At 35.6% G+C, this 27,665-nt stretch overlaps 4 protein-coding genes and 1 non-coding gene across 12 annotated transcripts; all 5 read right to left on the bottom strand.

Annotated features, from left to right (window-relative positions):
* Positions 1-2,384: 2,384 nt before the first annotated feature.
* On the bottom strand, positions 2,385-6,204 carry LOC121741081 (vacuolar protein sorting-associated protein 32 homolog 2-like). 3 transcript variants are annotated; one of them, XM_042133775.1, is made up of 8 exons: positions 6,044-6,204; positions 5,769-5,866; positions 4,569-4,668; positions 3,975-4,060; positions 3,782-3,873; positions 3,044-3,158; positions 2,787-2,970; positions 2,385-2,564 (listed from the first exon to the last, which is right to left on the bottom strand). In XM_042133775.1, exons 2-7 carry the CDS (start codon positions 5,838-5,840, stop codon positions 2,791-2,793), a joined length of 645 nt encoding a protein of 214 aa, XP_041989709.1. In that variant the 5' UTR covers positions 5,841-5,866; positions 6,044-6,204; the 3' UTR covers positions 2,385-2,564; positions 2,787-2,790. The 3 variants fall into 3 exon arrangements, with proteins under 3 accessions (XP_041989709.1, XP_041989710.1, XP_041989711.1); XM_042133776.1 differs by having other exon boundaries at positions 5,769-5,909; positions 6,044-6,198; XM_042133777.1 differs by having other exon boundaries at positions 6,063-6,193.
* Positions 6,205-6,675: 471 nt separating this feature from the next.
* On the bottom strand, positions 6,676-10,797 carry LOC121741080 (protein EARLY FLOWERING 3-like). Of its 2 annotated transcripts, XM_042133774.1 has the most exons (5): positions 10,443-10,797; positions 10,075-10,321; positions 8,204-8,976; positions 7,966-8,017; positions 6,676-7,866 (listed from the first exon to the last, which is right to left on the bottom strand). In XM_042133774.1, exons 2-5 carry the CDS (start codon positions 10,249-10,251, stop codon positions 6,823-6,825), a joined length of 2,046 nt encoding a protein of 681 aa, XP_041989708.1. In that variant the 5' UTR covers positions 10,252-10,321; positions 10,443-10,797; the 3' UTR covers positions 6,676-6,822. The 2 variants fall into 2 exon arrangements, with proteins under 2 accessions (XP_041989708.1, XP_041989706.1); XM_042133772.1 differs by having other exon boundaries at positions 10,075-10,797.
* A 1,060-nt stretch (positions 10,798-11,857) lies between these two features.
* On the bottom strand, positions 11,858-14,614 carry LOC121740788. Of its 2 annotated transcripts, XM_042133417.1 has the most exons (7): positions 14,367-14,614; positions 14,148-14,234; positions 13,837-14,067; positions 13,614-13,775; positions 13,472-13,525; positions 12,889-13,035; positions 11,858-12,293 (listed from the first exon to the last, which is right to left on the bottom strand). In XM_042133417.1, the coding sequence occupies exons 1-7, from the start codon at positions 14,487-14,489 to the stop codon at positions 11,916-11,918; spliced, it is 1,182 nt and encodes a 393-aa protein (XP_041989351.1). In that variant the 5' UTR covers positions 14,490-14,614; the 3' UTR covers positions 11,858-11,915. The 2 variants fall into 2 exon arrangements, with proteins under 2 accessions (XP_041989351.1, XP_041989352.1); XM_042133418.1 differs by lacking the exon at positions 14,367-14,614 and having other exon boundaries at positions 14,138-14,207.
* A 4,754-nt stretch (positions 14,615-19,368) lies between these two features.
* On the bottom strand, positions 19,369-24,417 carry LOC121741573 (glycosyltransferase-like protein gnt13). 4 transcript variants are annotated; one of them, XM_042134404.1, is made up of 8 exons: positions 24,280-24,417; positions 24,030-24,156; positions 23,743-23,958; positions 23,581-23,666; positions 22,723-23,079; positions 21,378-21,765; positions 19,633-19,710; positions 19,369-19,527 (listed from the first exon to the last, which is right to left on the bottom strand). In XM_042134404.1, exons 5-8 carry the CDS (start codon positions 23,067-23,069, stop codon positions 19,474-19,476), a joined length of 867 nt encoding a protein of 288 aa, XP_041990338.1. In that variant the 5' UTR covers positions 23,070-23,079; positions 23,581-23,666; positions 23,743-23,958; positions 24,030-24,156; positions 24,280-24,417; the 3' UTR covers positions 19,369-19,473. The 4 variants fall into 4 exon arrangements, with proteins under 4 accessions (XP_041990338.1, XP_041990339.1, XP_041990340.1 ...); XM_042134405.1 differs by having other exon boundaries at positions 22,723-23,073; XM_042134406.1 differs by having other exon boundaries at positions 24,040-24,156.
* Positions 24,418-26,632: 2,215 nt separating this feature from the next.
* LOC121742821 lies at positions 26,633-26,724 on the bottom strand. Its single transcript, XR_006038157.1, has one exon. It is a non-coding gene; the product is annotated as a small nucleolar RNA R24 (small nucleolar RNA).
* Between the last annotated feature and the right edge of the window lie 941 nt (positions 26,725-27,665).

The raw sequence follows: 27,665 nt of genomic DNA, 5'->3' as shown, positions 1-27,665 counted from the left end.
GTATGTAATTTCAAGAGTTGGAACGTAATGCTCTATTAAATGTAACTGATCACTCTAGGTTCAAGTTACTAGAGACTAATGATATTTATTAAGATTAGCTTATTAAGCTAATAGTACATGGTACTTGTTTTACACGATTTACGTGTATATATGGAGTATATAAATTGGACATACATTTGTGTCGTTATGGATAATTACAAATTCATCGTAGAAATGTTGTTTACACTATATTCATGTGTATGCTGCTCTATATTAACACTACTGTTAGTCAATTTTCATCACCAAAAATACCAATATTATTTGTGGGGCAATTGTGTTTTATCATAACACTTCCATTATTATATGATACCTTTGAAACTAAATTATAGTAATATCAAATTCAGATTGAGTAGTGCACCAAGCTATTAGCATTTATCGGGAAGCCGCAACAAAATGATGCTGTAAATAGTGCTTATAATTAATCGTAATAACAATAATATCTCTTGAAATTTAAAATACCATTTTTGTCAAATTCGGCAAATGCATTAATCAGTCTAATAAAAGATGTCTATAATTGTTTGTAGGGTTTTAGTGGTAGTGGGTAGTATTATTGTTTTAATATTACAAAATGGGTTAATTATGAAAGACTGAAAGTGATGATGTGATTATTTTAAAGGTTAAATTAAGTAAAGGATAATGGCGACTGGGACATGTTTATCAGTTAAAGGTCAGCATCACAAATCTAATCTTGATTGCATAACATATTTTATTACTTAAGTCCAACTTAGGTAACTTGTTAAATAATGATTTCAAATTAGTAAAAAAGGAGTATTTTCTTAAGTGATTGTGGGCCTTTTGATCTTTGATATGCACTTATGTTAGATTTTGTTGGACCACTATAAAACATGATTATCATGAATTTTGGATTTTTTAATTTATTTTCAAACTCATACTATCTTTCTTTTTTACTTTGCTGTGGATTTATACTTAATATAATAATATTAGTAATGTCCTAGTAGTTGTCAAATGTGACCCTAAAGATTCAAGTCAAGTGTGAGTGTGTGACCCCAAAGACTAAACAATGAATGTGGGGATTAGCATCAATAAAATTTAAATACGAGAATAATGAGAAACCTTAAATTGTTAAATATGATTCATACAAATGAGTCAAACATACAACAATAGAGCATAATATAATTGCAAAAATATTATTCTTTCAATAAATAAAGTGAAAATTCAAATTACCACGGCCATGAAAATGTACGAGAAACTCTCATATCCCTTATTATAGCAATGATAATAAACGAGAAACTCCAATGTGCATTATTATTATTATTATTATTATTATTATTATTATTATTATTATTATTATTATTATTATTATTATTATTATTATTATTATTATTATTATTATAATAGTAATAATGTCTCACACATACTCTATGTCACGTATTATTAGATGACATATAAGAAATCCAAATGGACCACCTAATTTAGTCAATAATTACAGATCACATTATTTATTGAGCACATTTCAATGCATAGATAGTAAAAATTTTCAGCCACACACGTTGCTACCCCTCACAATTAATTGTAAGGTTGATTATTGTTTCGCTTTGTTTAAGCTCAAAGACATTTTCTTCGAAAGTGACAAATTTGGCTGCTTGGTAAATAATGTAAATAAAAAAGCATTTAGAAAAAATAATAGAAAAAGTGGAGAGAGAAAGAGAGGCCGACAAAAAAGATGTTTAGAGTAATTGTTTAGTGCACAAAAACCAAAACCAAAACCAAAACCAAAACCAAAACCTAAAAAGTATCAATAGTTGAACTCATTCAGTTTAGTGGAGTGCTCTTTTGCCATGAAAATTTGAGCCAAATATACGCTTTTCAGGATTATCATTTTTGCAGTTTAAGCCACCAGATCAATTTTTATAATCACTATGCTTCTCAACATATAATTTTGACATAAACTTTTACACAAAATTGATAAAGCATAGAAAAGATGGAGAAAACTGACTTAAAATATTATTAGTGATGGACAATGAAAATCAACCATACTACTAAAAAAATACAAACTTAGAATAAATGAGAACGAATTAATTTGAATAGACAAATTAAAATAAAAAATAAGACCATTGATTGTGAAAGAATGAAGTACTTAGTTCACATATTTGCGTCTTCATTCACTTAATTAAAATTTTATGAAACTATTCAAAGATTATTTCACTATAATTATTTTATTCAAATATGAAGTTTGCATACCCCAAAAATTATTTTACTACTAGTCATCTTTCTTGACCGACTAACCACATTTTAGATTACTCCCAATGCTACTTTAGTTTTCTTTCTAAAAAAATAAATACTCGTGTACTAAAATACACTCTAGACGAGGAAATAATCGAGGATTGAAATGGAGAGAGAGATTATATTAACGCAAACAGTAACGATCGTAGCACACAAACCTTACAAGGGCGTGGCGTCTGTTCATAATCTTCAGATAGATAATGCACACCCATGAATAGCAGCTGAAACTAAGATAAGCTTTCATACGACATCGTACCACTGTTTCTTCCCGAACTCAACAACTGCATAAAGAAAACCCAGGAGCTGTTTTTTTAACGAACATGTAGAGGTATATACGAGCACATGAAAGATTTGCATAAACGACATGCAATTTGTTCTTTATCTATTGCTTCACGACTCATTAATAAGGTGGCTCAGTTGAAATCGTTTTGTTTAGTGAGACCGTGAGAGTAGCAAAAAACACAAATAACTAAGCAATTAATAATATAGGTGAGAGAAGAGACCTCGTTAAAGGGCCATTTCCCTTTGTAGTTCAGCAAGTTCGTCGTCTTCATCTTCAACTTTGTTTGCTGATTGCCTTCCAGCAGGCACTCGAATGGGGGCAGCAGGGGCTGTTGTTGCAGGTTGGAGAAGCTGTTCCTCCAGCTCGGCTCCTTCAAGTTCTTCGAGTTCAGCTTCCAATTCATCCTGCCGAATAAATTAATGAACATTAGATCTTCAAAAATGGGAAACTAGGAAAAAAGGGTGACAAGGGAAATACCTCATCAAAATCAGCTGCTGCACCAATTGGTGTCGACAATGCTTCTTGAATTAGTTTCATATTTTCAGTCTGCTCGTTGATCTCATCCATTGTTTTGTCCACATCATCGATATTCCTACACAAACCAAACCAGAAGTTAAGTGAAAGGATTACTCGACATCAATGTTATCAATCTCGTATGGCGGCTTATGGCAGTTCGCCAGAAAACCGCCACAGGGATATGACGTATTAGTATGACGGATATGGCGGTCAATAATTAAATAAATAAAATAATAATTATATGTTTATATATAATTCAAAAAATTAGAAAATAATAAAAATATAACATCTAAAATTCTTAAAACAATTAATAAAGCATTATATACAACTCTAACATCTATGTTTCTAGCATAATGCCCCATTCCTAAATGCAGTACACATGCAATGTTATCAAATGACGGATATGGCGGTGCTATGGCGTTTCCACCACTGAACGCCATGCCATAGCGCCATGGCGCTGCCATATCCGCTATTTGATAACATTGCTGTCGACATGCTTGAGGCCAAAATGTTTCTTCACTGTCAGTCCTAACAGATTATATGAAACTAAATAATATTCTCTTCCAAATTTATTGTCTTTCCTTTCTTCTAAAATTTGCTGTAGAGAGAGATCCCTATTTTTCAATTATGACGGTGTTGTAATGAGGAATGATTTTCCACCTAAAATAGACACAACTTAACTGGCAATCAGCAACTTACACGGCCTTCTGCATGGCTTTCATTGCAGCAGCTCCAGTTCTCAGGGCATCAACAGTTTCTGTTGTAGCTTTTGCTCCCTCTAGCATTATCATCTGCAAGAATGGTGCATTACTATTTTAAAGCGAGAAAGTATCCAGAAAAAAGCACCAAAGCAGAAGGCAAATGAAATTCATGAATATCATATTAAGAGCACCTGATCATGAATGCGTAACTGAAAATTCCCCAGCTGTTCTATTTGTTGCTCGTAAAGCCTTTTCCTTTTCAAACATTGTATAGCAGCTATAGGAAAAATTACAGAAGAATGACAAATATCAACATAAGTTCTAATTTAGGAAAAACTTCAAAATATGACAGAAGCAACCTCCATAATCAATATTTACGCCCTGATACTCTAAAATATACACCCCCCCACAGTCAGCGACAAAGTATGCTGCTGGAAGGATATGTATCCAAAATAAGGTAAGATTAGAATGTTTGAAAGCAACATGTGTAGCCGGGTTTTATACTGAATTACAGAAATGTCAAACTTTCAACTATTTCTCTCAAAGGTTAGTTAACTATTCAAACTTGGTTGTCTCTTTTAAGCGTATTATCAAAAACGAGGAGGGGCTCAAACATTTGCCAGAGGCACAAGTGAAATTTCAGATCCCTAAAAGCTTATTTCTAGGGATGTGCCAAACCAGGAGGGTTGTCATTCCAGAACCATGGCTGGAAACAAAATAACACTTAAATTTTTAAGATTTAAGGAAGCTGAAAACTGGGTAAAAACATGAGATGCAAATCATACCCCTTTTATTTTTAGCTTTAGTGAATTCTTTGGCCTTTTCAATTTCTCCAGCAGCCTTTTTCAACAGAACCTTCTCTTTTTTCTCCAGCATCTCAAGAGTCTGCATGAGCAATGAGCAAGATGCATTTAAGACATAAGAAAAGCACTATATTGAATTTAAGTTTGGAAAAAAATAGTGGAAAATAGACAATAGCTCCTGAACATTAGAATAGCACAGAAATATAAGCCTGAAATTATGGTCTCCTAGTAGAATAATCTACCAATCACTTGGAACTATAAAAACATGAGAAAAAGATTGATACAGGACCAACGTAATAATGAAACAGATCATATAATTTCTATATATGACGTCACAACAAGCAGATGGAAAGCAATATCGCATATCATTTTTGTTCAAAAAGCAAAGTGATAATACAAGGTACCCATAAATGATACATTAGGAACATAGAGAGAGAGAGAGGGAGCGAGTTATGATTCATATATTACGTGGGTGCCAAGAAAACTAGTGATTCTCTCCAAGGAAACAGGGGGTGGAGGGTCAAGCAAGTGTCCTTTGAGCTATAAGAAGTGGTTACAACGATATGCTTTAAAAACATGTACTCCTACATAGTTAGAAAAAAGTGGAAATTTTCGTTTATATGGTCAAAGGGATGGATTAACAGCCCAGCTTGTTGTTCTCTGTGCTAAACTTCTAACTATGTCTCGATGGGACTGCAATAGAATGCACCAAATGAGCCGAAAACCAGTTAAGAGTGATTTTACAGAAACTTCCCATTTCCAGCCCGAGTACAAAATCTGAGGGCGCACGACTACCAATGTAATTCTCTTGTTGTGGCAGGGATGTAAAACAACTGTTTCGAACCACAAAACTTCTTAAAAAAAACTTGTAGGCATTTCCCTTTTTAACTCTGGTTCCTAGGAATTCCATTCCCTTGATTCATTCCTCAACCCATCAAAAGAACAATATTTGTTCACATTCAACAACACTAGCCAAATTCATCAACAGAAAAAATAGTTTGGCAATGCACAGCTAACTTGAAATCAGAACTGCCGTAAAAGAGTTAGATTCAGCTAAAAGAGTTCAACACATAAGAGATCTCACACACAGAATCAGCTCAGCATTCCCAAATAATCACCGAATTTAAGCATCGAAGTGCAAAATAAAAAATATATAAAACCACAGAAGATCAATTACCATACCTCATTCAACTTATCTAATGTTGCAAGAGCATTTGTCTCTTGCTTCGGCTTTCCAAATATCCGCGTAAACATCGTGGGTGAATTATATACCAAAATTACTAGTATTTCCTCGAAATGAAGCAAAAAATTAGTCCTTAAACCCTGAATGGAAAAACAATTGAAAAACTTGCACTAATTGAAGCAGTGAACATTATCAAACAGATTACTCAAAAACCACAGAAACTCAACTACAGAACTACTTAAAATTAACGATAGCAAATGATAATCGAATAAACCTTCGTTGCAATTACGTACAGCCGAGCTTCGATCCACAATAACCGGCCTTGGTTTTTCCGGTAAATACTTACGGGATTCAATTGTTTGTTCTAGTTGAATTTTGAGAATTTGAAGTCTTTGATTGGAAGGCTTCTTCTTTTTTTATTTTATATTATTGGGTGAAGGTTCGGTGAGAAAGCGCTCATGACAGACCAATTAGATTGGGATGTGACCTTTATTTAATTATTTATTTAAAAATTAAGGTGTATTACAAAGATATCAATCTTACTACGTATCATATTATCGAAATATCTACCCATTTTATTTAATAAATAAGTTTTACATTCCACTTAATCAGTTAACTCATATTTTATAATAAAATTAATATGGTAATTTTTAAACTACTTTTTACCCACAATTTTTCACATTTTAAAAAATTTATACTTTCATTATAGACATCTATAATTATCAAATAATGTTATTTTGAAACGCATATGACCAATTAAATTTGCATAATTCCACCTATTTCCCCGTATCAAGTAGTATATATCATAAATAAATGAATAATGTATATCACTTTCACTATGTAAAAAAAACCATGAAAAGCAAAAAATGTCAAAACAACCAATTATCCCCAGAATAGTACTACAAATAAAAGAAAAAGAGGCATATATATAATTGATGAAAACACATCACTAATATCTACAAAAGTTGCAAACAACAGAACAATGTGCAATGTGAAGAGAGATTATTCCTACAAACAAAAAAGTGCACTGGAATAAATAAAACAAAGAAAAACTCACACAAAATCATACTGTTTTCTTTCTTCCTGTATGGATTGAAAAATTCTAGCAGCAGATTCAGATGCTGATCTTGCATTATGCGGCACAACCTTGATCACCTGTGTCGGGCAGCCGGGCTCAGGCCGAGCTGGGCTGCATCGACGGGCGTCGGAAGATGGAGCCGTGGGGAAAAGTGGCAGCTCGTTCGACCATTCCGCGTCATTGCTTCCTCTACTATCCTGCACTCTCTCGACCGGGCTACTCGCCCTATCTGCAAAAGCTCGTACGGGAGGGTCGGCGGCATCCCTAGGCGCGTGCAAGCTGCTCATCCCATCCGCGAATGTCCGTTTCTTGTGGCGTGGCGGCGTCGAAGACACGTTGTGATGTTGGATGCTGGCGCTGGCTTCGCCAGCCGAAGCTTGACTTGGGATAGGCCGAGGGTTCATTTGCTCGACGGACGAATTTGACATTGCGGCGGCGTTCATGATCGGCAGCATGCCGTACGTCGGGAAGTAGCCGTGCGGGCCGGACGGCCCGGATGGAGGGAACAGTGGCGGCTGATAGTGAGGATGTGGATGTTGAGCTGGAATCCCGTACTGCGGAGTCAAGAAGCTGCCCATTGCCGGGTTTGGACCAGGCGGCCCGCCTCCACCGACGAAGCCCGGCCCGGGATACGGCTTGTATACCAATCCTTCTGAAGGAGTCATCACAGGGATCAGCCACTGGTGCCCCGGAGGTTGATTGAAGCACCATGGCGCCGCATTCGGATTGCTGGTGAGAGACGGGGCGGGGGAGTTGCCCGTCGCCGGCTGGCCGCTCGGCCGGGAGGCGTCGTTCTGGATGGATGAAAACGAGGCTTTTCTGGTTGTGTTTTCTGCCGAGATTTCCTTGTTCGGGCACGGCTTCTCGGGTTCGCTTATTTGCTTGGAAACATTAGGCATTGCTTTCACAGGAGCAGGCAACGCAATTTTCGCCCCGGGCAAGACCTTCAACGTAGGTTTGTCGATGAAATCCGAGTCGTCAACCAAAAGCTGTGGCGACTCAGCAATGGATTTCTGAACCTGTTAAGGAGCTTAAGCTCAGATGCTTGAAAAGAGAATGCAACAACTCTAGCAAATATGCAATCTTGATCGTAACACGAACACGAACATCGCCCATACCTTTACCAGTCGATGCAGCTCGAATACTTGAACAGCAAAAACTCTTTGTTGACTGCAAAGAAACACAAGAGGATGACTTCAATGAAAATAACCTGTTTTACATTAAGTTGCAGCAGCAAAATGAAGACTTGCTTATTCAGAACTCTCATATAATCATCAAAATCCGAATTTATACGGAAAAAAACGAACTTATACGACAGAGCATGTATAATAGAACACATCGAGCACAACGCCTTACTTAAGGATGGCTTTCCGGGCTTTCCAAAAATGTTTCTGGCCTATCACTCCGACCACGTCATCGGGTGTCATATCCACTGTGGCGACGGACTCCATCACAGAAATCTCGGACGCACTGTCATCCCTCTCCAAGTTGCTCATCGGCACCGATCTAAATGATTTTTCTAGAGGCCTTGCCTCGTTTCCCATGTCACGAGGATTTCTCTGATCCCTTGAAAGATAAGATCCAGCAGAAATTCTTTCATCTAATGCTGCAGAACTCTCCGCCAACGCAGAGTTAACGCATCGGTTTCGAGCATGCTCCAAATCAGCACGGACCTCTGGCTCCACGTTAGCATTGGAACGAGTATCTCTTTGTTCACGGCTCACAGATGAAGCAGTTGGCTTCTTCGGACCTTCGGCCCTCGAGATGCTAGACGAATTCGATACTTGATCAGTGCCAGTGGCAGTCTCTTTCGACTTCTCTTCCGTCTGGCTGTTACCTACTTGCTTTCTGTATTTATGGAATTTCGAAGGGCGCTCAGCAGCATCAGAAGGGTTCGAAAGAGGGGCCTTCTCCTGTTCCACATTACCACCATACTTACCACATTCTCGACTTTGGAAGGAGTGGTTGAAAATGGGAACTCTGAAGTCTTCTTCGTCCAATTTCTTTCTCTGGCCCTCTTGCGCTGATGGAGTAACGAAGTCAGAAAATTGGCTGTATAGCTTCTCTGATGGTGGATGTCGAGCAGGCAGATGATACGGGACAAACGTACTCCTTTCGTTTGCAACCCCCTGCAAATCCAAGATCATACAAGACTTAGCAAAGTGAAGCAAAGCCCCTCCGACAGAAATCAGAAGCTCGAACATTCCATACAAGCAAAGGTATCTCAAAGAAAAGACACACTTCAATCAACCACAGCACATAGTAGCCTCAGGCCTCTCTACCAACGAGCTCCTGCCACAACTGTCTTAACACAAAATTGAAATATTTCACACGTTTCACCGACCAAGTCTCAATTCCAAGATCCTGACATCTCCTTATAATTGAAATAAATCACAATCAACAACAAACCAGTCAATCTGATTGCAGAACTGCATCTGTCCTAACACATAAATGAAGTATTTTTCGTGTTTCTTGACCCCAAGATCCTCTCATCACCCTAGAACTCAAATAAATCACATAGACAACCAATCAATCAGCACATAAGTGCAACTTTCCTAACACATAATTCATATACTTCGCGCATTTCCTCATATAAATCTCTATTACTCCCTAGAAATCAAAACAATCACATATACAACCAACCAATCAATCTAATTACATAACTGCAACTGTCCTAACGCATAATTGACATATTTCACACATTTCCTCATATAAATCTCAATTCCAAGATCCCCTCATTTCCCTAGAATCGAAACAAATCACATATACAACCAACCATTCAATCTAATCACTACATAACTGCAACTGTCCTAAGACATAGTCGACATATTTCATGCATTTCACGGTATAGGTATCAATTTCAAGAACCCCCATCTCCCTAGAATCAAAACAAATACACTTATACGGCCAAAAAATCAATCGATCCGATCACATAACTGCAACTTCCCTAAGACATAATTGATATGTTTCTCGCATTTCCTCATATAAATCTCGATTCCAAGATCCCCTCATCTCCTTAGGATCAAAACAAATCACATATACAACCAATCAATCAATCTGATAACATAAGTACAACCAGCAACATCTACATTCTTTCAACAGCAATCATAACTTGCACATCAAATAATTTATTGAACTTATGCATAACAACCACACTCAATGAATCTAAAAAATTTCAAGAATCATAAATAAACCATATCAAAAGCTAAAAAATCCACAAAACTCACGTGCTCCGAATTCGAAGGAAGAGAATGGCTGGATCTCTGGGAAGGAATGCTGAGCTGTTCATAAAGAGCCATCTTATTCCTAGGAGGAGCTCTTGGCCCTCCTTTCTCAGTATCATTCACATGAAGCCTTGGAAACATAGGCCCTGTGATCTTCCCTTCATCTTTCCCTCTCTTCATCCTCTCTCTATCTCTAAATATCCTTTCTCCCACTAGATTCTAAGCAAAATCTCAAATGGCATGGAACATCCTGAAATCCAACACAAAATCACTTCAAATCCCATCTCCAAGATACCAAGATCAAATCTTTTTCTTCAACGAAATAAACCAATTTTCAAGGAAGGATCAAAATAAGCTGGATAAATATCTACCTCCACACTCCCTAAATTGCCACAAAATCCCACAAACAAAATAAAAGCCACTTCTCAAAAAGCAAAATTCTCCCCCAAAAAATGATTCTTTCCTCTTTTCCCCCCTTTCCCCAAAAAGGCACAACAAACACTCAGAGAAAAAGATCTTCTGCGCACAAATTCACCAAAATTGGGAAACCTAAGCAACTTCTTTTTTTTTTCTGCTGAATTTATTAGAAAACAGCATAAATTCAAGAAGAAGAAGATGAGGAAAAACAGCAGTCAAATCAAATTGGATTCGCAGATTGGAGAAATATGCGTTTGAAAAAGAGAAGAAAGCTCTGTGGACCCAATATTTGGATAGGACAGAACCTAGAACCTCCTAAAGAGATGGCTATCAAATAAAATAACTAAATATTGGTTTTTTTTGGGACACTTTTACTATGTTGATTTCTTTTTACGCATCTTTTTCCCTGTAATAAGGTCGATTTTAGCACAGATATTCTTGGCACGTAAGCAATATTTATTTTTCAGCAACCAATGATAATCAGTTTATTTATTTGCCTTTCCTACTTTAATGGTGGTGATAGGGAGATTTAAAGTGACAGGGACCATTTTGTTATTTTTAATGTTGATTTATTCTTGATGGATTTGGCAGAACTTGATTTGTTTAGTTGCTATTATCTGCAAATACTAGGATCTGAAGTGAATGGTTGTCTCTGCCTTGAATAACCAAAAAAATTGGATTAGTGAAAAAGTGGTGCCTATTCATTGGTTTTGTACACTATATTAGTTGGTTACACTTATACTGGTTATGCTTAAAGGATGGACATCAAATTAAATCTACTTTTCTAGATTTTAATTTATTAGTAGTAGTTTTACAAGAGAGTAGATAAACATGGAATAATATTTTATTCAACTTTAATTAATCATTCACTATTAAAAAAGTAGACATGACTTAAATCTAAAAATGGATGTTACACCTATACTATAATTTGTATATAAATACAAATAAGTTTCCCAAGAAAAAAAAGTAGGTTTCCCCAAAATAGATATAAATACTTTAATAACGTCGTGACAGTAATTTCATTGAAAAAGGATCTTTTGGTAGTGTTTAGTTGCAAAAAACTTCCTTTGTTATGAAATAGTAATTTGTACTAGTTGATTTTCTACCAATGTTGGGTTTGGGAATTTGAATCGGATGAGAAGTTGTAACACCTTAGCAAACTCAATGAAAGTATTTAATAGATTCCTACTAAAATCTGATTTTTGTTAAAATATTTACTAAATGTGTCAATTTTGTCCACAGTATTTTAGGACAGCCATAGTTTGGAGTTGTTGATTTAGAGTTTACTGGATTAATAATAACTTATATCCTCAACTGAATATTTTCAAAACATATCATGCTTTACAGAATCCAGCACTTAGCCATAATGTGAAGAGTACTAAATAAATTACTTTTATTCATTCATGTATGATGTATGTAAAAAATATTTAAGGGCATTCCCAGCTTTTACCAGGGCCTCCAAAGTAAAACTCAGGATCATAAACATAATCACTGACGTACACAACATCGTAGCATCTATACTCATCAGCATACACGTACGCCCAATCCGGGAACTTCAAGACATTTCCTAACAACACTCTCATCCTTGTCATGAGGCCCGAGTTATGGAGCGTCGGGAACGGCCACTGCCCGCTGCCCATTGCTGTGGCCGTGTGAGGATGCACCCCGACTCTCTTGCTGTGCACCTCCCCGCCCCACTGGACCGTCTCTGCTTGATTCCTTATCCTCACAAACAGCTCCGGTGGCCAGTACCCGATGTTGGTCTGCTCTCCGTATTGCATCCACCAGTTGCCCGTGTATGGATCCTAAGATGAGTTGTACGTGAATATGAGGTTTGAGGCAGAATATATGGTGTAAAAAGTTGTGATATGATATGATATGATATGATGCCTAAGCCAAATTATGATAGTGTAGTGAATCATTACAATGTAGTTAGTAACCTTTGTTTTATTTCAAGATTCTTGATTTAGTAGTATTAACTGATAGTATTCAGTTTCTTGCAGCTCATTTGAAACTTATAAAATGTCTGATTTCAAGATTCTTAGTAGCAGCTCCAATAAACAAAAGAAAAGCAGTGTAAATGAATCTTATACTCTATTATACTAATGCTGTCTGATTTCAAGATTCTTGGTTTTTGGCATAGCAAAATCCTCAACTTATGATAGGTGAAGTTGTGACATAATAATATGATTGGTGATGTTGTAACCTAATATGGTGTAGGTGAAGTTGTGACATAGTATAATGGACCATAAAACATAGCAAACTAAAATGGCGTGACATAATATGAGGCCTTAGGAAAAATATGATAGGTAAAGTTGTGACAAAATATAATGTTTTGAGGCAAAAATATGATTGGTGAAATTGTAAGAGAATATGAGGTTCTAAGGGGATGTTACTGACTCTGTAGATGAAGATGGTTATTTGGTATGGGAGGTCGTTCGGCTCTGCAATGGGATATATGACTGCACCCAGGGCTATCTCGCTGCTCGTTTGCACGAATCCGGGGCAGGTTAGATCAAAGCAGCCTGTTTTGTTGGCAGCATCAATCTGAAAAAGAAAAGATGAAAATAGTGTAGTGAATGTTATTACAATAGTTTAGTAGTAGTACCTTTTGTTTTATTTCAAGATTCTTGATTTAGCATTGACAGATACTATTATATTTCTTTTCATTTTCTTGCAGCTGATTTGGAACTTATACAAATAATAAAGAAAACAGTGCAAATGAATCTTATAAAATGCACTCCGTACTAATGTTGTCTGATTTCAAGATTCTTGGTTTAGTACATCCAATAAACAAAAAAAAGTGTGAATAAATCTTATAAAATGTACCAATGCTGTCTGATTTCAAGATTCTTGATTATTAGATCCAATAAACAAAAGGAAACAGTGTAAATGAATCTTATAAAATGTACTAATCCTGTCTGTTTTCAAGATTCTTGATTTTTAGTACTCCATAACGAAGTTTATGTTAGAGATTACTCACTGTCCAATAAACAAACAGCCTTGTCTTCCTGTCTCCATACACAGTAGGATTCACCTATGACACAATTTCAACATAAAAAAAAAGCACTATTAGTCTATTTTTAACCTCTTGATTTCTCAAGTGTGTGTTTATTGCTACTTACCTGCCAGCCCGCCTCCATGGCCTCAAAGTCGTAGTAAGGTCCGGTCTTGAGCGCCACCCTTGAAGTCGAGTACTCATCGTCTAGCTCAACTTTTGGATATTGAACAAGCATATCTGCTTTACCCCCGATGTAGGCATATCCTTCCGTGTGAAGTATTCCCAACTGCGCTTATACTAATCCGATCAAAATCACTAAAAAGGAAAAAGGTCGAGTATTCACTTACAGCGTAGTTAGGGCGCAGCCAAGTCTGCCCAATGCTGCCATTGTGGTGGGAAAACATGGCCTTTTTCCTCCCATAGTTGGGAAGATGCTTATCCTTTGCTCTCCTGATGGGGACTGTTCCCTTCGGGCAGCTCCCGTTTTTGTGCCATAATTGTGATGTCATGGATACACGAGAGCCTCTGCCCGTCTCACTCTGCACTGCCACATCCTCGTGGCTTTGGCTCGGGCTCATCTGTGTGAAAACTCACATAGTGTTAGTGACTAAAGATCCCTTGTTACTATAGGATTTGCATTATGAATACTTTTTGTTACTTGGATTTTGTGATCCTTTAAAGCAGGATGATCAAAAGCTGGCTGCTTGTAGATATCTATGCAATCAATGATATCTCCATCTTCACTCTTTAAGCATATCATAAAAATGAAAAAAATGTGAGAAAAAAAAATGAATTTGCTGTGTTTTCTGTTTTATTTTCAGAAATAAAAAAATGATGCAAGTGAACAAAGAATTGGAAGGGATGAGTTAAGGCATACATGAATGCTCAAAATTGCATGATTTTTTTGAATTTTACTTTTCCTGTCAAGTTTCAAAGGCTCCTTTCTGCTACATAAAATTGTTGGTAATAAAAGCAAAATCATCAAATATTTGAATCCCATATTTCTAAGTGGTAGTAGTGTTTTTGCTCTTGCAAAAAATGTGTCTTCAAGATTCTTACATCTTCTATCTGTTCAAGTAATGAGTAAAAACTAAGTAAATTTTCTTTTTTGGTTTGGAGACAAATATTTCCTCAGAATTGTGCTTGAATACTGCAGTGTTTGCACTTTTAAGTTAGGTGTTTGTGGAAAAAAAGGCACATTTTGTATGACTTACTTTCCAAATCATTTGTATCTCATTTGGAGTTTGAATTTTTAGGTAGAGATGTTGTATGAGGTTTGTTTGCACTCTCATAAAAAATGTGCTTCCTTGTCTTCTACACAATTTCACAACTCTTCAAGACCATATCCTGACTTCGAAATTAAACTCAAACCATGAAACATAAACTCCGATTATTACAAAACTAGGCATATACAATAAGTGATCAAATTAATTAATTTTAAATTAATAGTACTGATGCATATTACGATGAACTAAGCAAGTTCATATTTTTAGAAAAAGCATCTAAGACAATTTCCACTCCAGTAATCTACAAGAAATTATAAAGCCCACTTACAGTATAAAGAAAAAAACAACAAATATAAGTAGGCCATAATATTAGCAATATACTAGTAGTATTACTGATTGAATTTTTTTCTTGAGCCTAATTAAAAGTGTTAATGTGGAGAAATATTGGGCCTATTTGGGCCTTCGGCCTTCTGTTGGGATACAAAATTTAGAGCCTGCCTAACGGGCCGGGCCAGAACTGTTTTTTGCCTAAATAATATCTAAAATCGCTTATATGGATGGAAAACTAATTGAACCACATGCATGTAATTTATTATTAATATTATTCATATATATATAACGTTTACTTTAGATAGTTGTAATTAACTTATGTAGATGTTGCTAAATTACCATATTGACTCTTGTCAGTTTGTTAGACTACGATAGGTAAAAGTATATTGCTTCATTGTTAAGTTTTGTTACATGTGTACGGAGATATTTGTTGAGATTAGTTATTGAAGTTGAGGAATGTGATTTATTGGTAGAGTTACATGTAACCAAAAAATCGGAATTTTGTACTACATGTAAATAATTAAACACACCTAGTATAATTAAACTATCACTAATATCCTATTCACAACTTAAATACGTGCACACTGTGACGAAAGATCAAATAATCAAGTTATTAAATGCTTCTTTACTGTAATGATTATGATTTACAGAATTTTAAATTATTCCCCACTTTCTACTTGGTCATAAAATTCGGTTTGAAAATATGAACTGCCAGAATAATATAATGTGCAGAATATAACGAAACGATGCGATCCCACAAAAAATAAAAAAATTAAAAACAAAAATAAAGAGTACGCTTATAACTACGTGTCGCATTATAGCAACAGCAGCAGTAGAAGATTCTCCAACCAGGATATTTTCTTAAAAAACCAATTTTATACTCCGTCCTACACTAAAAATCACATTTTTCCATTTGAATCTGTCCCACAGTAAATAACGTAACATTCATTTTTACTCTCTCGTTCCACTAATTTATTTCATTCAAACTTTATTATAAAACTAATATAAAAAATATATTTCATATTTCATTAACTTCCCTGCCTATTATTCTATATTTTTCTTAAAACTCATATATGGCGCCCGTCCCGGCGGACGTCAGGCTGGCTTGCCGGAGTTCCGCGTGGGACGTGCGCCATTGTGCAGCGGTAATGCGGATACGGACGCCCGCTACGGACACCGGAGGTCCGCGGCGTTCCCCGGACGTCCGCCATTGTGTTGACTCCACGAACGTCCGCGCAGACGTCCCGATTATTTCATTATTTTTTTTTCAAAAATTCTATAAATACGGCTCGTTGAACTTCATTTCTTTCGCACCACTTGTATTAACGAGTATCTCTCTCTAAATACTTTTCTTTAGAAGATAAATGGAGCATCACGATGTCAAGAATGGCGGGGATGATGCCCGAGTACTACAACATGTACCCGCCTTGGTATGGGATGATGCCCCAAATGTCCTGGGTGAGTGCCGGAATGACCCCAATGCCGGGGATGATGCACGGAATGCCAAGGATGATGCCTCCCCAGATGGTCGGGATGATGATGCCGAGGATGTATGTTTTTTTTAAATAAAGTGGTTGCAATTTCTTCGTATTTGTGTCAAAATTTTAATTCCGTAAATTGTTTAATTTGGTGAATTTGTGAATTTTTATTATTGTGGGAAGTCCGTCGGGATGTCCTTAAGACGTAGCAGTGCAGTGGGAAGTCCTTATGACGTAACAAGAGGTATTTTTGATATGTGCGCAGGGATATTCGCTGGGATATCCGCATCAATGTGGATGCTCTAAATATGACTTCTATTGTGGAATGAACGGAGTAGTTTTTACTTTTAAAAATAAATGTGACTTCCACGTGTAATGGATGGAGTAGTTTTTACTCCATATATTTTTAAATGGAGAGAAACGTTATTTTGACTAGTGTTTCGTGCGGTACCCTCGACGTGGCAGAATCCGATTCGCCCACTGCACGGAATCATAGACTTATTACTGTACCAACGGTCGGAACATCTGGAGACTTGCCTTTTTCATCTTTGAACTCTAATCAATTATTAATCCGTAAATCACTCGAAAATCAATGCTTAAGCGCCGTGGTAGTTATAATTACTACTAAGAGGTGTTTGGTTGCAGTGATACCATAAAGTTTAAAATAGCTTCTAAAATGTGCGAGTTTATAAAATTTTTTAGTTTAATTTTCTAGTAAAATAGGCTTTTAGATCATTTATGCTAAGTGGTAAAAATATGCTTTGATATTTTCTAAGATATCATAAAAAATATGCCATTAAATTCCTATTTAATATGGACGCTTTTGCATGGTTTATAAATGGTGAAAATATGCTTTGATATTTTCTAAGATTTCTTCTAAAATAAGTTCTTAAATCTCAATTTACTTTTTTTCATAATCTTATAAGCAGAAGTTTATTATGATTCTTATATGTTATATACACTGTCGATTTCATTTTTCTCTCTTTAGTCTGTCTGGTTAATAAATTTGTTTATTTAAATGCTTTTAAAACCTATAAACTCTTGAAATATCATCAATAATTATTAGTAAAATAATTTTAGGTAAACGACCTCTTCAGCCAACCAAAAGCCAATACGTCGTCGTATCTCTCCGCCACTCGGGCAGCTGCCCGTACAACCTAGCTGTTGCCCGAATCCCTCTCCCTTCCGCCTCTATATGACTGTCACACTCACATTTTCCCTCCTCAGCTCAGCCGTTTCACTTCTCTCTCTACCTACATCCTCTCTCGCTCTAGCACACCGTTAAACGTTTCAATCACATTTCAGCAGCGCAATGGCGGTGTCTAAGAGCGGAGCTTTCATGGTCGTGGCGGCGATTTTGGCTCTCGTCGGAACCGCCGTTGCGCAGGAGGCGCCGGCGCCCGCTCCTGCTTCCTCCGCCGGAGTGGCAGCGCCGTCGTTCGCTGTAGGCTGCGCTCTCGCGGTGGCGTCGCTGGTGTTCGGATCTGCGCTCAGGATCTGAGGTTTTTCTGCATACGTATTTAGGTGTTTATAGAGCGATGTTTAGGGATTTGATGAGTGATTGTGCAGATCTGATGCGATTTGTTATGGAGTTTGATTTCTAGGCGATTTGTGCTCGATATACATTATTTATTTACTCCTTGTATGTATTTGCTATTTATATTATGGTATTTGATTATTTTAATACTACTGTTTTCTGAGTGAATTGTGGTTTAATTTTAAATTGAAATCAACATTGAATTGAGTAAATATTTTTCAGAATCACTATAGACTAACTGCGACCGTAATATAAGCCATTTTTTTTGTAAATATAAACTCTTGGTTTTAATTTTAAGGTTTACATCGAATTACTATATGACAATTGACAAAAATATGTCGCGATTGTTTGTAATTACTTTTTTGTCTTGATCGTGATTTGCCAATTGCATCGGATTCTTTGAATTTGGTATGTCAACATCTTGATTATTTCATGTGCTTTTCAATTGTGAAAACTAGTTTGAGGTTAAGTTTAATCAAAGCCAATAATGATATACTCCTACATAATGTAAAATTTTAAATCGAAATCGAGGAAAATTAGTACTGTTAAAATGGTTTCATTCAGACCAAAAAAGGTAAAGAGATGAAACTATGAAAGTGTGTGCTGTTTTATTTTACTTTTGGTTGAGTAACACTGTAACTGCAAACAATACTTTATCTGACCTAAAAATAAAGCTAAAGCAACTCAAAATACTCAACTACTAAACCCTTTCAAACTACTCTCGACTTTAACGTGTTAAATTTCAGTCCTTTAAAACCCATAATTTCATCCTATATTTCTTAATCCTTCTTTAGTAATTTTGTACTCCTACTACTAATTATTTTGTTTCTTTTTACTAATAAATCAAACTTTTAATCGCTGCAAGAGTTGTGCTCCACCATACCTTTTGAATTTAGTATAATATCATCAGCCGCATTAATGACCGCTTTAATCTTGGTGGAATGTATCTATCATGTATTTAAGCAACTTAGAAGTCTTCTGTGCTTGATTAGGATAAAAGCTAATAGTAGGGAACATCAGTATTTATTGAAACTAATGAAGTTCGAACATCAAATTTGAAGAAATGAAAAATATCAGCGAAAACTATTCCACAATTTTGGGGATTGAGAAATTTTCACTGAACAAAACTCGTGCTAGCCAAGGAACAAATCAATTTGTTTTATCTTTGTTGAGATGTTTTACATAAAATTTAATTAGAACTTAGATAAAATTGAATTATAGAGCAATTTTTATAAATAATTATGGTGCAAGATTTGTTTTAGGCTTGAAGCAATTTTGAGTTGGCAACTTGAATATGACGCTTAGAAATAATTTAACAATCTCATTTCTCATCTCCCATTAATTTTTAGTTTTTTTTCTTCAATTTAAATTAATTTAAATACACTTCTCAGTTCTCAAACCCTATCATTCCTTCTACTCGGAGTCTGATTCGATCATGTTTCCCATAGCTCTCAACCCTCCTGGTCTCTGAAAAATAAAAATAAACTAATTCACACCAAATTCAAAGATAAATAATTAACAAATTAAATATTAGTGTATTTTAATATCTAAAAGTAAATTAGGACAAAATACCTTCTTGGAAACCTTCTTCTCGCGGACCTCGTAACGTTCGAGGGTCAAATCGCATAGCCAAGTACCCGGACTCACAAGCTTCAAAATGCAAGAAAATTTGGTTAAATTTATTAATATCTCATAGAATAATAAAACGGCATTGAAAGCTAAAATCTTAATTTTAATTAGCTGTAAATCAATCATAAAGACACATCGCACAAGACAAACAAAATTAGGAATGGGATTGGGATGGGGCAGGTTCCTTTCAAAACACATTTTTCTTATTATTAGAAAAAGTTACTTTTCGTTTTTCATTATCAATATGCTTCATTCATTATTTTACAGTTCACTTTAATATACTACTGTAATAATTAGCTAACAAAATATTAGAACTAATTACATTATTACAAATACATAGAGTACTAAAGTAACAAAATTCCAATTACAGTATAAATACAATGTGCATACCACTGATATCATGCAATATTTTTTACTCTCTATGCCCTAGGCATATGTCCTAAACTAGTTTCTTTTGGAGTATGAAATATAAGAAATTTATAATTAAAGGTTAAAAGAAAAATAAAATAAAAAAGTAAAAATAAGTAAAGTTTTTCGTTAAAAAATATACTACAACTCAATTATCTTAAAACAACTCGAAAAGAATTACGACTCAATCTAATGCAAGCACAAGTTAAATGGTGACAATAAAAAATAGAACATGCTTTTTTATTTTCTCAACTTTTTTGGCCTCACTTTCTCGATTGTGAAGTTTTGTCAAATTATTCAAATAAACAAAAATAATATTACTAATAATTATGGGAGAAGAGGCTGTCGTTTTATCTATATCGGTGCGACACGTGCAAGCCACGTTGATGAATATCACAGCCCCCACATGGCTATCACTACCTAGCAATTACCAACCAACCTTCCATAAAAAGGGGTACGTCTAAATACCAATATAATGTTTGTTTTATACACCAATATTACTCTCAAACCTGAATACCATTATAATACTAAATTGTTTTTATACATTGATATTATTCTTAAATACCAATATCATTTATAATATCAGCTACAACTAGCTGTGTTCGTTTACTCAAGTTCAAATTTGCATGATATCATTCGAAATTTAATGATACTGTGATACATCAATTGTTGCTTAGAAATAATTTAGACTCCAAGACTAATCCTATATTTTTCCTAATATTAATTATCGAGGCAATATTTATAAGATTAATAAGTAGGCATGACAGATAATTGAAACTGTATTATTTTTCATTTTCATTCCATTATTGAAACCAGAGCGTTGAATCTTAAATATAAAGTCATAAATTTTGTGGCCACACATGAGTTTTGTACAAATTATTTCTTCTGCCCCTCCTTTTATCAGTCATTACACAAAAATGACCAAACTTTAATAGTTTAGCAAAATATTCCTATCCGAAATCCAATCCTTCCCCCATTAATTTTCTTTTAATTTCACTCGCTCTATTAGCATCTTCATTCCAAATATAAAATTCTGTTCAAACCATTTGTCGAATTTAATTCAATTTGCTAAGAATCATTCCTCTTACTTTGACTCAAATCAAAACAAAAATCCAACTGCAGAAAGCAAAATCAAGACAAAAGCAATCATTCACTCATTGCAATATCTAATTAATCACCTGCTAATCTACCAATGTCGAAATTAAACTATCAATAATAATGTAATAAATAAATAAAAAGTGAAGCATAATTGAGGGAGAAAAAAGGAAGGAAAAACTCACATTGAGTGTGCGTTGAATCAACTTAGCTCGCTTCTTGGGGCGTTGAGGGAGCTTGGACCCTTTAATTGCCATGAAATCCTCCTCCTTCTCCTTGTTGGTCAAGGCGATCACAAACTTGGGCCACACCACGGGCGGTTGTGCCGCTGCGTCGCCGTCGCCCTTTTTGGCATCATGGGCGTTCTCCGATGACCCAGAACCACCTCCACCGCCGCCCTGGTGATGGTGGTTTTCATGATTGTGATTGCTATTATTGGTCTTGTTATTATGGTGGTGGCTATGATGAGCATTATTGCTAGTAGATGTGGCTTTTCTTTCACCTGTATCTGGAGAGGCCAACCCCCTCACTCCATTGTTATTCCCTCTCATACCAATTTCTCTCTCTGAATTTCTAGCAAACGATAGCATATATGAATCAAACTCCATTTTCAAATATTTTATAAAAATTAAAAACAGATCATCACATAACATCAAGAAAATTTGACAGCGAAAATATAAAGTTACTCGGGTAAAAAATAAGAACAGGGTGGGGATTAAATTACTTGAATACCCTTGAGCGATTGGTGATGCGTAGAAAAAGGAGAGTTGTTGAGAGAGGATGTGTGTGGTTATGGTTTTGGGACAGCTTTTATATTTTAGAAAAAAGTGGTCAAGATATTAAGAGATGACTCCCTGTGTGTTGGCCAAACATGTGCTGCTATATTAGATGATAGATTTGGACCAAAAAATGAAAAAAGGTACTAGTAACAGAAATAAAGAAAGTGAGTAAAGTGTTGTTTTGAGGGGGAATATGGGCCATTGATTGGAATTTATATGATTCATAATCGCAATAACGCTGCTCAAACAAAGCAGGATTACGTGTCTTAATCTTAAAATATGGATTTTAACAATGAAAAGCAAATACTCATCATTGGAAAACGCAAGGTGATGGGAATTGTGGAGCTCCTTTAAGCAGAATTAAATTAATTTATGTTAATTATTTAGCAAATCATCTATGATGATGCCACCACCAAGAAATGGTAGACCAAAGGAAGAGGCCAATTTTGTGTTATATCAATTCCTAATACTTTTCTAACCATGAAACATGTCCCATTTTTTTTTTACTCCAGTTGAAGATTATCATCTTCATCTAAAGAAACATATACAGTTTTGTATACTACTAACTCTAATCTTCATCGCTGCATAAAAGAGCAAAAATCATGAACTCCACGAGAAAAAGCTTGAGCTACTCCCTTAATTCAAAATTCATATCAAAGCAACAATCCCACGTGAGTAGGCACGTGACACCCAAATCGCAATTGAAGAACAATTTATTTATTCTTTAAAAAAAAGAAGTAAAAAACGTTACCTGAGAATTCGATCAGAAGGCGAGGCGAAGCGGTGGCGGAGGTTCAGATAGCCATTGGTGATAGTAGGCGGATTCGGGATCGGAATTTTGCTAGTGTTGTTATTGTTATTGGTGAGAAGATCAGATCTAACGACCCGCCGGTCCACGCGGGCCGCTGCTCGCTGAGACGGATCCGAACCGCCCGGGTCGTTAGTTGTAGCGCCCTTAGCGTGGAACTTCATACAGCGTAACCTTTTCCGATTCCCCCACTGCAGCACGAAGTCTGACGACGTCGTAGCGGCTGACTTGGATAGTGATCTGTACAGCAAACCATCTCTATTGGTCGCTTGCGAATTCTTCCTCTCCATCTCGCTGCACCTTCACAGAAACAAAGCGATGTGATTAAGGTGTAGATACGGATGAGCGGAAGTTAGAGAGAGATTGCAGAAATAAGAAAAACGACAGACATAGAAGGAATGGCTCGTGATCTAAATTCTGCTATAGTTTTGAGAGAGAGAAACCACCAAACAATTGACATAATTGAACGAAAGGAGTGGGCACGATTTCATCATTATTCGTGATGAGATTTTTTTCAGGATAGAAAAAATTTGTGAATGTGGTAACTCGAGGCTCTGGCTTTGCATCCTGAGCTAATTAGCTGAGAGAATATGAAAGTATTCTGAAAGGATCTACAGATGCGGACAAATGGATTCCAGAAAGGATTTGGTGAATTGTTCTCTTATTCAGGCAGGGGAAGGAGGAGGAATAACGTAGAGAAACGGCGGTATTTGACCAGAAAGTTTTATGGAGAAACTGTGGTGAAGGGTCGAAACTGAAATTATGAGAACATAAAATTTTTTGAAACAGTATTTGCGTTACCGGCGAACTTCAATTCTGTTCACTGCACTCTGTTCTTCAGCAGATAATCCAGATTTTTATACATCAACTAACAGAATCATCCGAATCTGCAATTGAGAGAACAGAAGCTGATGAAAATGGAAATTCAATGCTTATCTTTTCAAAAACGAATAATCAAATTACCTTTCGAAATCTGGATTTCTAAGCCAAGCATTCGTATCATCGTCTCAAAAGCGGCGAACACAGAACCATATCTGCTGCGAAAAAACGTCAATTCACAGTAATCACGCCAAAAGAGTCTCCAAACGTGCGCATGACTATTGACGGTGAAACAAGGACACACCGCAGCTTCCAATTCAGATCTTAGGAAGCAGGAAACTAATCATATATCTCCAGCACCTGTTGAGCAAAAAATCCAGATTAATTCCGAAACAAACCGATGAAAAAACAACAGAAATGGAGAATACAACCTATTAGAACCTCTGGAGTCAAAAGAATTCGTATCAGAAATCCAATCGGAGTATACAAACAATTCCACAATCCTCTGAACAAAATCGAGCTTCGACGCCTTCTCCTTCAATAGCTGCAAAAATGCACCTGTAATTCAACAATCACGATTCAAATTTGAACTCGAAAAACTGAGAATGTTTTGTTCATACAACTACGAAACGAGAAGTTTAGATCCTTTCGTTTTATCCAATCCACCACATTTTCACTCACCAGATGCTCACGACATATAATTTAGAGAGAGAGAGAGAGGCACTTCCAGCTTGTTCGTCTACGCCTCTTTAATTGATGAATGAAAAAGATATTACGAAATTACTCTGTTTATTTCTTCATCAAACTGAAACGACCATTTTATACCTCCCTGTTTCTCAGTTTCAATCTGTGGGCCGTTGAAAATAAATCGACGGTTTAGATGGCTTATTATTTTGGACGTGTGACGCCGTTTCTCTGTCGCATATAACATAATTAACGGCGTTAAGGGTTTCACGGAATCAAAATTTCGTTAATTTTGCCGTTTGTATTTTGTTTACATCATTTACCTTTCCTCGTGTCTTTTGCATGGTTAATTATACTTGTTAATTTTGGTTCTAAACATATAATAAAAATATGAATTTGATACAAAACAATCACTTTTTGTAAAACAGGTCCATTACAAATGAAATTCTTATCGGAGTGGTCCTTTTTTTACGGTTCCGTCAAAAAACTTACGGTTAGCATTGACCGTTAGTTTTTTTACGAAACCGTAAAAAATATGACTACTTTGTCGACATTTTCATTTGTTATAGATCTATTCTTCAAAAAGTGAATGTTTTGAACCAAATTCATATTTTGGTCATCATATGTAATGGATCAAAATTGACCTTTACTCTTATACTATATATACGAAATGTTTAATCAATGTTTCAAATTATTATAAAAAATTTTAAGTTTGTATACATTATTATAAAAAAAGTTTGATTGGTGTTTTATATTAGTACATTATGTCAAAAATTAAGAACAACATTACCTGTTCTTATTTTTCATTATATTCATCCGAAAATTATTTTTTATTTTTCATCCTATTCACATGATATTAGTAGTATTAAACATAAAAATGACTCAATTATCTTAAACTTTCCAAAATAGAAAAATGACTCAACTTAATTAATAAGGAATAAGGAACAAAGAGGGTATATATAATAACATGATCATAAATAACACCCCCTTCATCCATAAAAAATAGTCCAATTTGTAGACAACTCGAATTTTTCTGAGATATTGGTAAAGTAAAGAGAGAAAAGAGAAAAAAGTATATAAAGTAGGAGAGAGTGAGTGAAAAAGTAAAAAAGAGAGAAAAGTAAGAACGTTAAGGAGAATGGTTTAAAACTCCCTTTTAAAACACTCCCTTTTTTGGTTTAAAACTCTCGTGCGGACCGAGTCACTTTTGGGCTTGGCTGATGTATGTTCCTTTGCCGTGTTTTGATATAGACAAGTTGGGGGTCTGCCTTAACCCCCCGCCGTGATGGTGTTTGAAAAAAAAAGGAGAAAAAAAGAGCGGCCACAAAGGCTAACGCCCAACGCTTATCCTTGAAGCAGTCACTGACTACCGTCTATGGATTTGACATGCATATTTCGGTGTTGACGGATCCAACAACGACTTCCACTTTTCAATGATGTTTTGAATGGTGTAGCACCAGCGATAAACTTCACCGTCAACGGAAATGCTTACTACATAGGTTACTATCTCGCCGATAGTATCTATGCAAGGTGGTCTACTCTCGTGAAGACGTTCAGCAATTCACAAGACCCGAGACGGGTTCTTTTTGCACAGCGTCAAGAGTCTGCTTGGAAAGACTTCGAAAGAGCTTTTAGATCCTTTAAGCTCGATTCAACATTGTGAATGCCCTGTCTCGGCTGTGGTACGTTAAGAATATCGTCAACATCATGTACATGTATATTATCTTGTACAACATAATTATAGCTGACGAAGGACCAAGAGCGGCTAACTTTTATGACGAGGATAAAGCCAAAAGCTCAACCGCAAGGTCTCCCCCACGCCGAAGTGTCCATACGATAGTGGACAAGAGAATCGAAACAAGAAACACATTAATCAATACCAAAACTCACACTAAGCTACAAGAAGACCTAATCAAACACATTTGGGCAAAATTTAGCCACTGATGAGTGAGTTTTTTTAATTTTATGAATTTAATTATATAATTTTAAATTTTAAGAATTTTAATTATGTAATTTTTTATTTTTTAATAATTTATAATGATATTGGATATTTTTAATGCATTTTAATACTGTGTAAATATTTATATTAATTGAAGTATTTAAATTAAATAATAAAATGTTGAGCGCATATCCTTGCTAAAGAATATAGATGTATGTTGTACTTTTGGGGTGAAAAGGGAGTAAAATATTAATAAAAGTAGATCCGAATCAATGCTCTTGCCAATATCTAATGCTCTAAGATTCAGTCTGTTTACGTGAATGTCAAAATAATAGTAGTATGTAATTTTCTGTGATTTTCTCAAAAGCTCACTTTATATTACTCCTAGTAGCAAGTATAGATAGATATAAATATGCTCAGAAGCCAAGCGTAACAAATGGATTTCATCGAAGTTACAACACAAAGTTGCATCTTCTTACTTGTTAGCATCTCATCACAGCTAAATAAAATAAAAACTAGATATGATTAAATTTAGCTACCGCAAATTTGAAGAGAAAATGTGAATAAAAAACTCCTCTCCAATCGTGATAGGTAGCTGAATTTCGGCACTTTGCAAAAGGTGGTTTGTCGTTGAAATTGAATACAAACAACCCGTGTCTGACTGGAATGCCTTTCATCAATCCACTTTCGATAAAAAAAATTATAAAAATGAAATCATGAAAGAAGAGAGGTAGAGATTAGATGATTCAGAAAATGGCGACGGTTTATTGTATCACGAAACAACTGAAAAATTAGGATTTCGTGGATCTTCAAACCGGGTGAATTGATTTAGGCTCCAAGCGGCAGACGGATTGTCATAGGAGATAGACACCTGCTGCTGACTCGAAATGGAGCCAATCGCCATAATCTCAGAGAGAAACAAACATAAAACATAAATCCGATTTCCGACGATTGAAAATGAATTTAATCGATAAATTTTATTGAAATCAGAGATTTCGAAACCGACGAGCTTTAGTAACTCAACGTTAAATGTTGAAACATCAAGGAAGATAGATTGGGGATTCAGCCGCCATTGGAGTAGGGTGAGCTGAGCTTGAATTGATCTGCGATTGGCTGGGGATATATAGTCGAACCCTAGGGTGTAATTATTTGATGTGAAGGACATTAGTTATGATTATTTGCGTTTGGCACCCACCACGCTTTCTAGAAGCTTCCGTGATTATTCCTTGCTAATTTGCATTGTTTTAACTTTTACACGAGTAATAATAACACAACTATTAGTTTTCAAAAATATTTTTCATTCTGTTCAATAACATACTAATCTCTTTTAAATAATTCTTGTGAGTTTGGTATATTGGATCTTGCTATTTAATTTTAATTAGACAAAAATACCCAAAAGAACATCACATTACTTGAATATTCTTTTAAATAATAAATGCCAAAG

This window comes from Salvia splendens, chromosome 7 (genome assembly GCF_004379255.2).
Source record: "Salvia splendens isolate huo1 chromosome 7, SspV2, whole genome shotgun sequence".
In the NCBI taxonomy this organism is placed as follows: Eukaryota; Viridiplantae; Streptophyta; class Magnoliopsida; order Lamiales; family Lamiaceae; genus Salvia; species Salvia splendens.
This window is presented reverse-complemented; position numbering and strand designations above follow the sequence as displayed.

Bases quoted from the DNA above. Each gene is read 5' to 3' on its own strand.
- LOC121741081 (XM_042133775.1), bottom strand. From the start codon at position 5,840: ATGTTTACGCGGATATTTGGAAAGCCGAAGCAAGAGACAAATGCTCTT. The intron at 4,669-5,768 runs GTATGGTAATTG...TTGCTCATGCAG, and splicing joins CATTAGATAAGTTGAATGAG to ACTCTTGAGATGCTGGAGAA. The intron at 3,159-3,781 runs GTAAGTTGCTGA...TGGTTTGTGTAG, and splicing joins AAAGCCATGCAGAAGGCCGT to GAATATCGATGATGTGGACA.
- LOC121740788 (XM_042133417.1), bottom strand. From the start codon at position 14,489: ATGGGATTCAAATATTTGATGATTTTGCTTTTATTACCAACAATTTTA. The intron at 13,036-13,471 runs GTGAGTAATCTC...TTTCTTTTTCAG, and splicing joins GGCTGTTTGTTTATTGGACA to ATTGATGCTGCCAACAAAAC. The intron at 12,294-12,888 runs GTCAGTAACATC...AACTCATCTTAG, and splicing joins TAACCATCTTCATCTACAGA to GATCCATACACGGGCAACTG.
- LOC121741573 (XM_042134404.1), bottom strand. From the start codon at position 23,069: ATGGAGAGGAAGAATTCGCAAGCGACCAATAGAGATGGTTTGCTGTAC. The intron at 21,766-22,722 runs GTAACGTTTTTT...ATCGTTTGCTAG, and splicing joins CCTTCTGATCGAATTCTCAG to AAATTCAGAGAGAGAAATTG. The intron at 19,711-21,377 runs GTGAGTTTTTCC...TGCATTTTGAAG, and splicing joins TGATTCAACGCACACTCAAT to CTTGTGAGTCCGGGTACTTG.
- LOC121741080 (XM_042133772.1), bottom strand. From the start codon at position 10,251: ATGAAGAGAGGGAAAGATGAAGGGAAGATCACAGGGCCTATGTTTCCA. The intron at 8,018-8,203 runs GTAAGGCGTTGT...GTTTCTTTGCAG, and splicing joins GCCCGGAAAGCCATCCTTAA to TCAACAAAGAGTTTTTGCTG. The intron at 7,867-7,965 runs GTATGGGCGATG...GCTCCTTAACAG, and splicing joins AGCTGCATCGACTGGTAAAG to GTTCAGAAATCCATTGCTGA.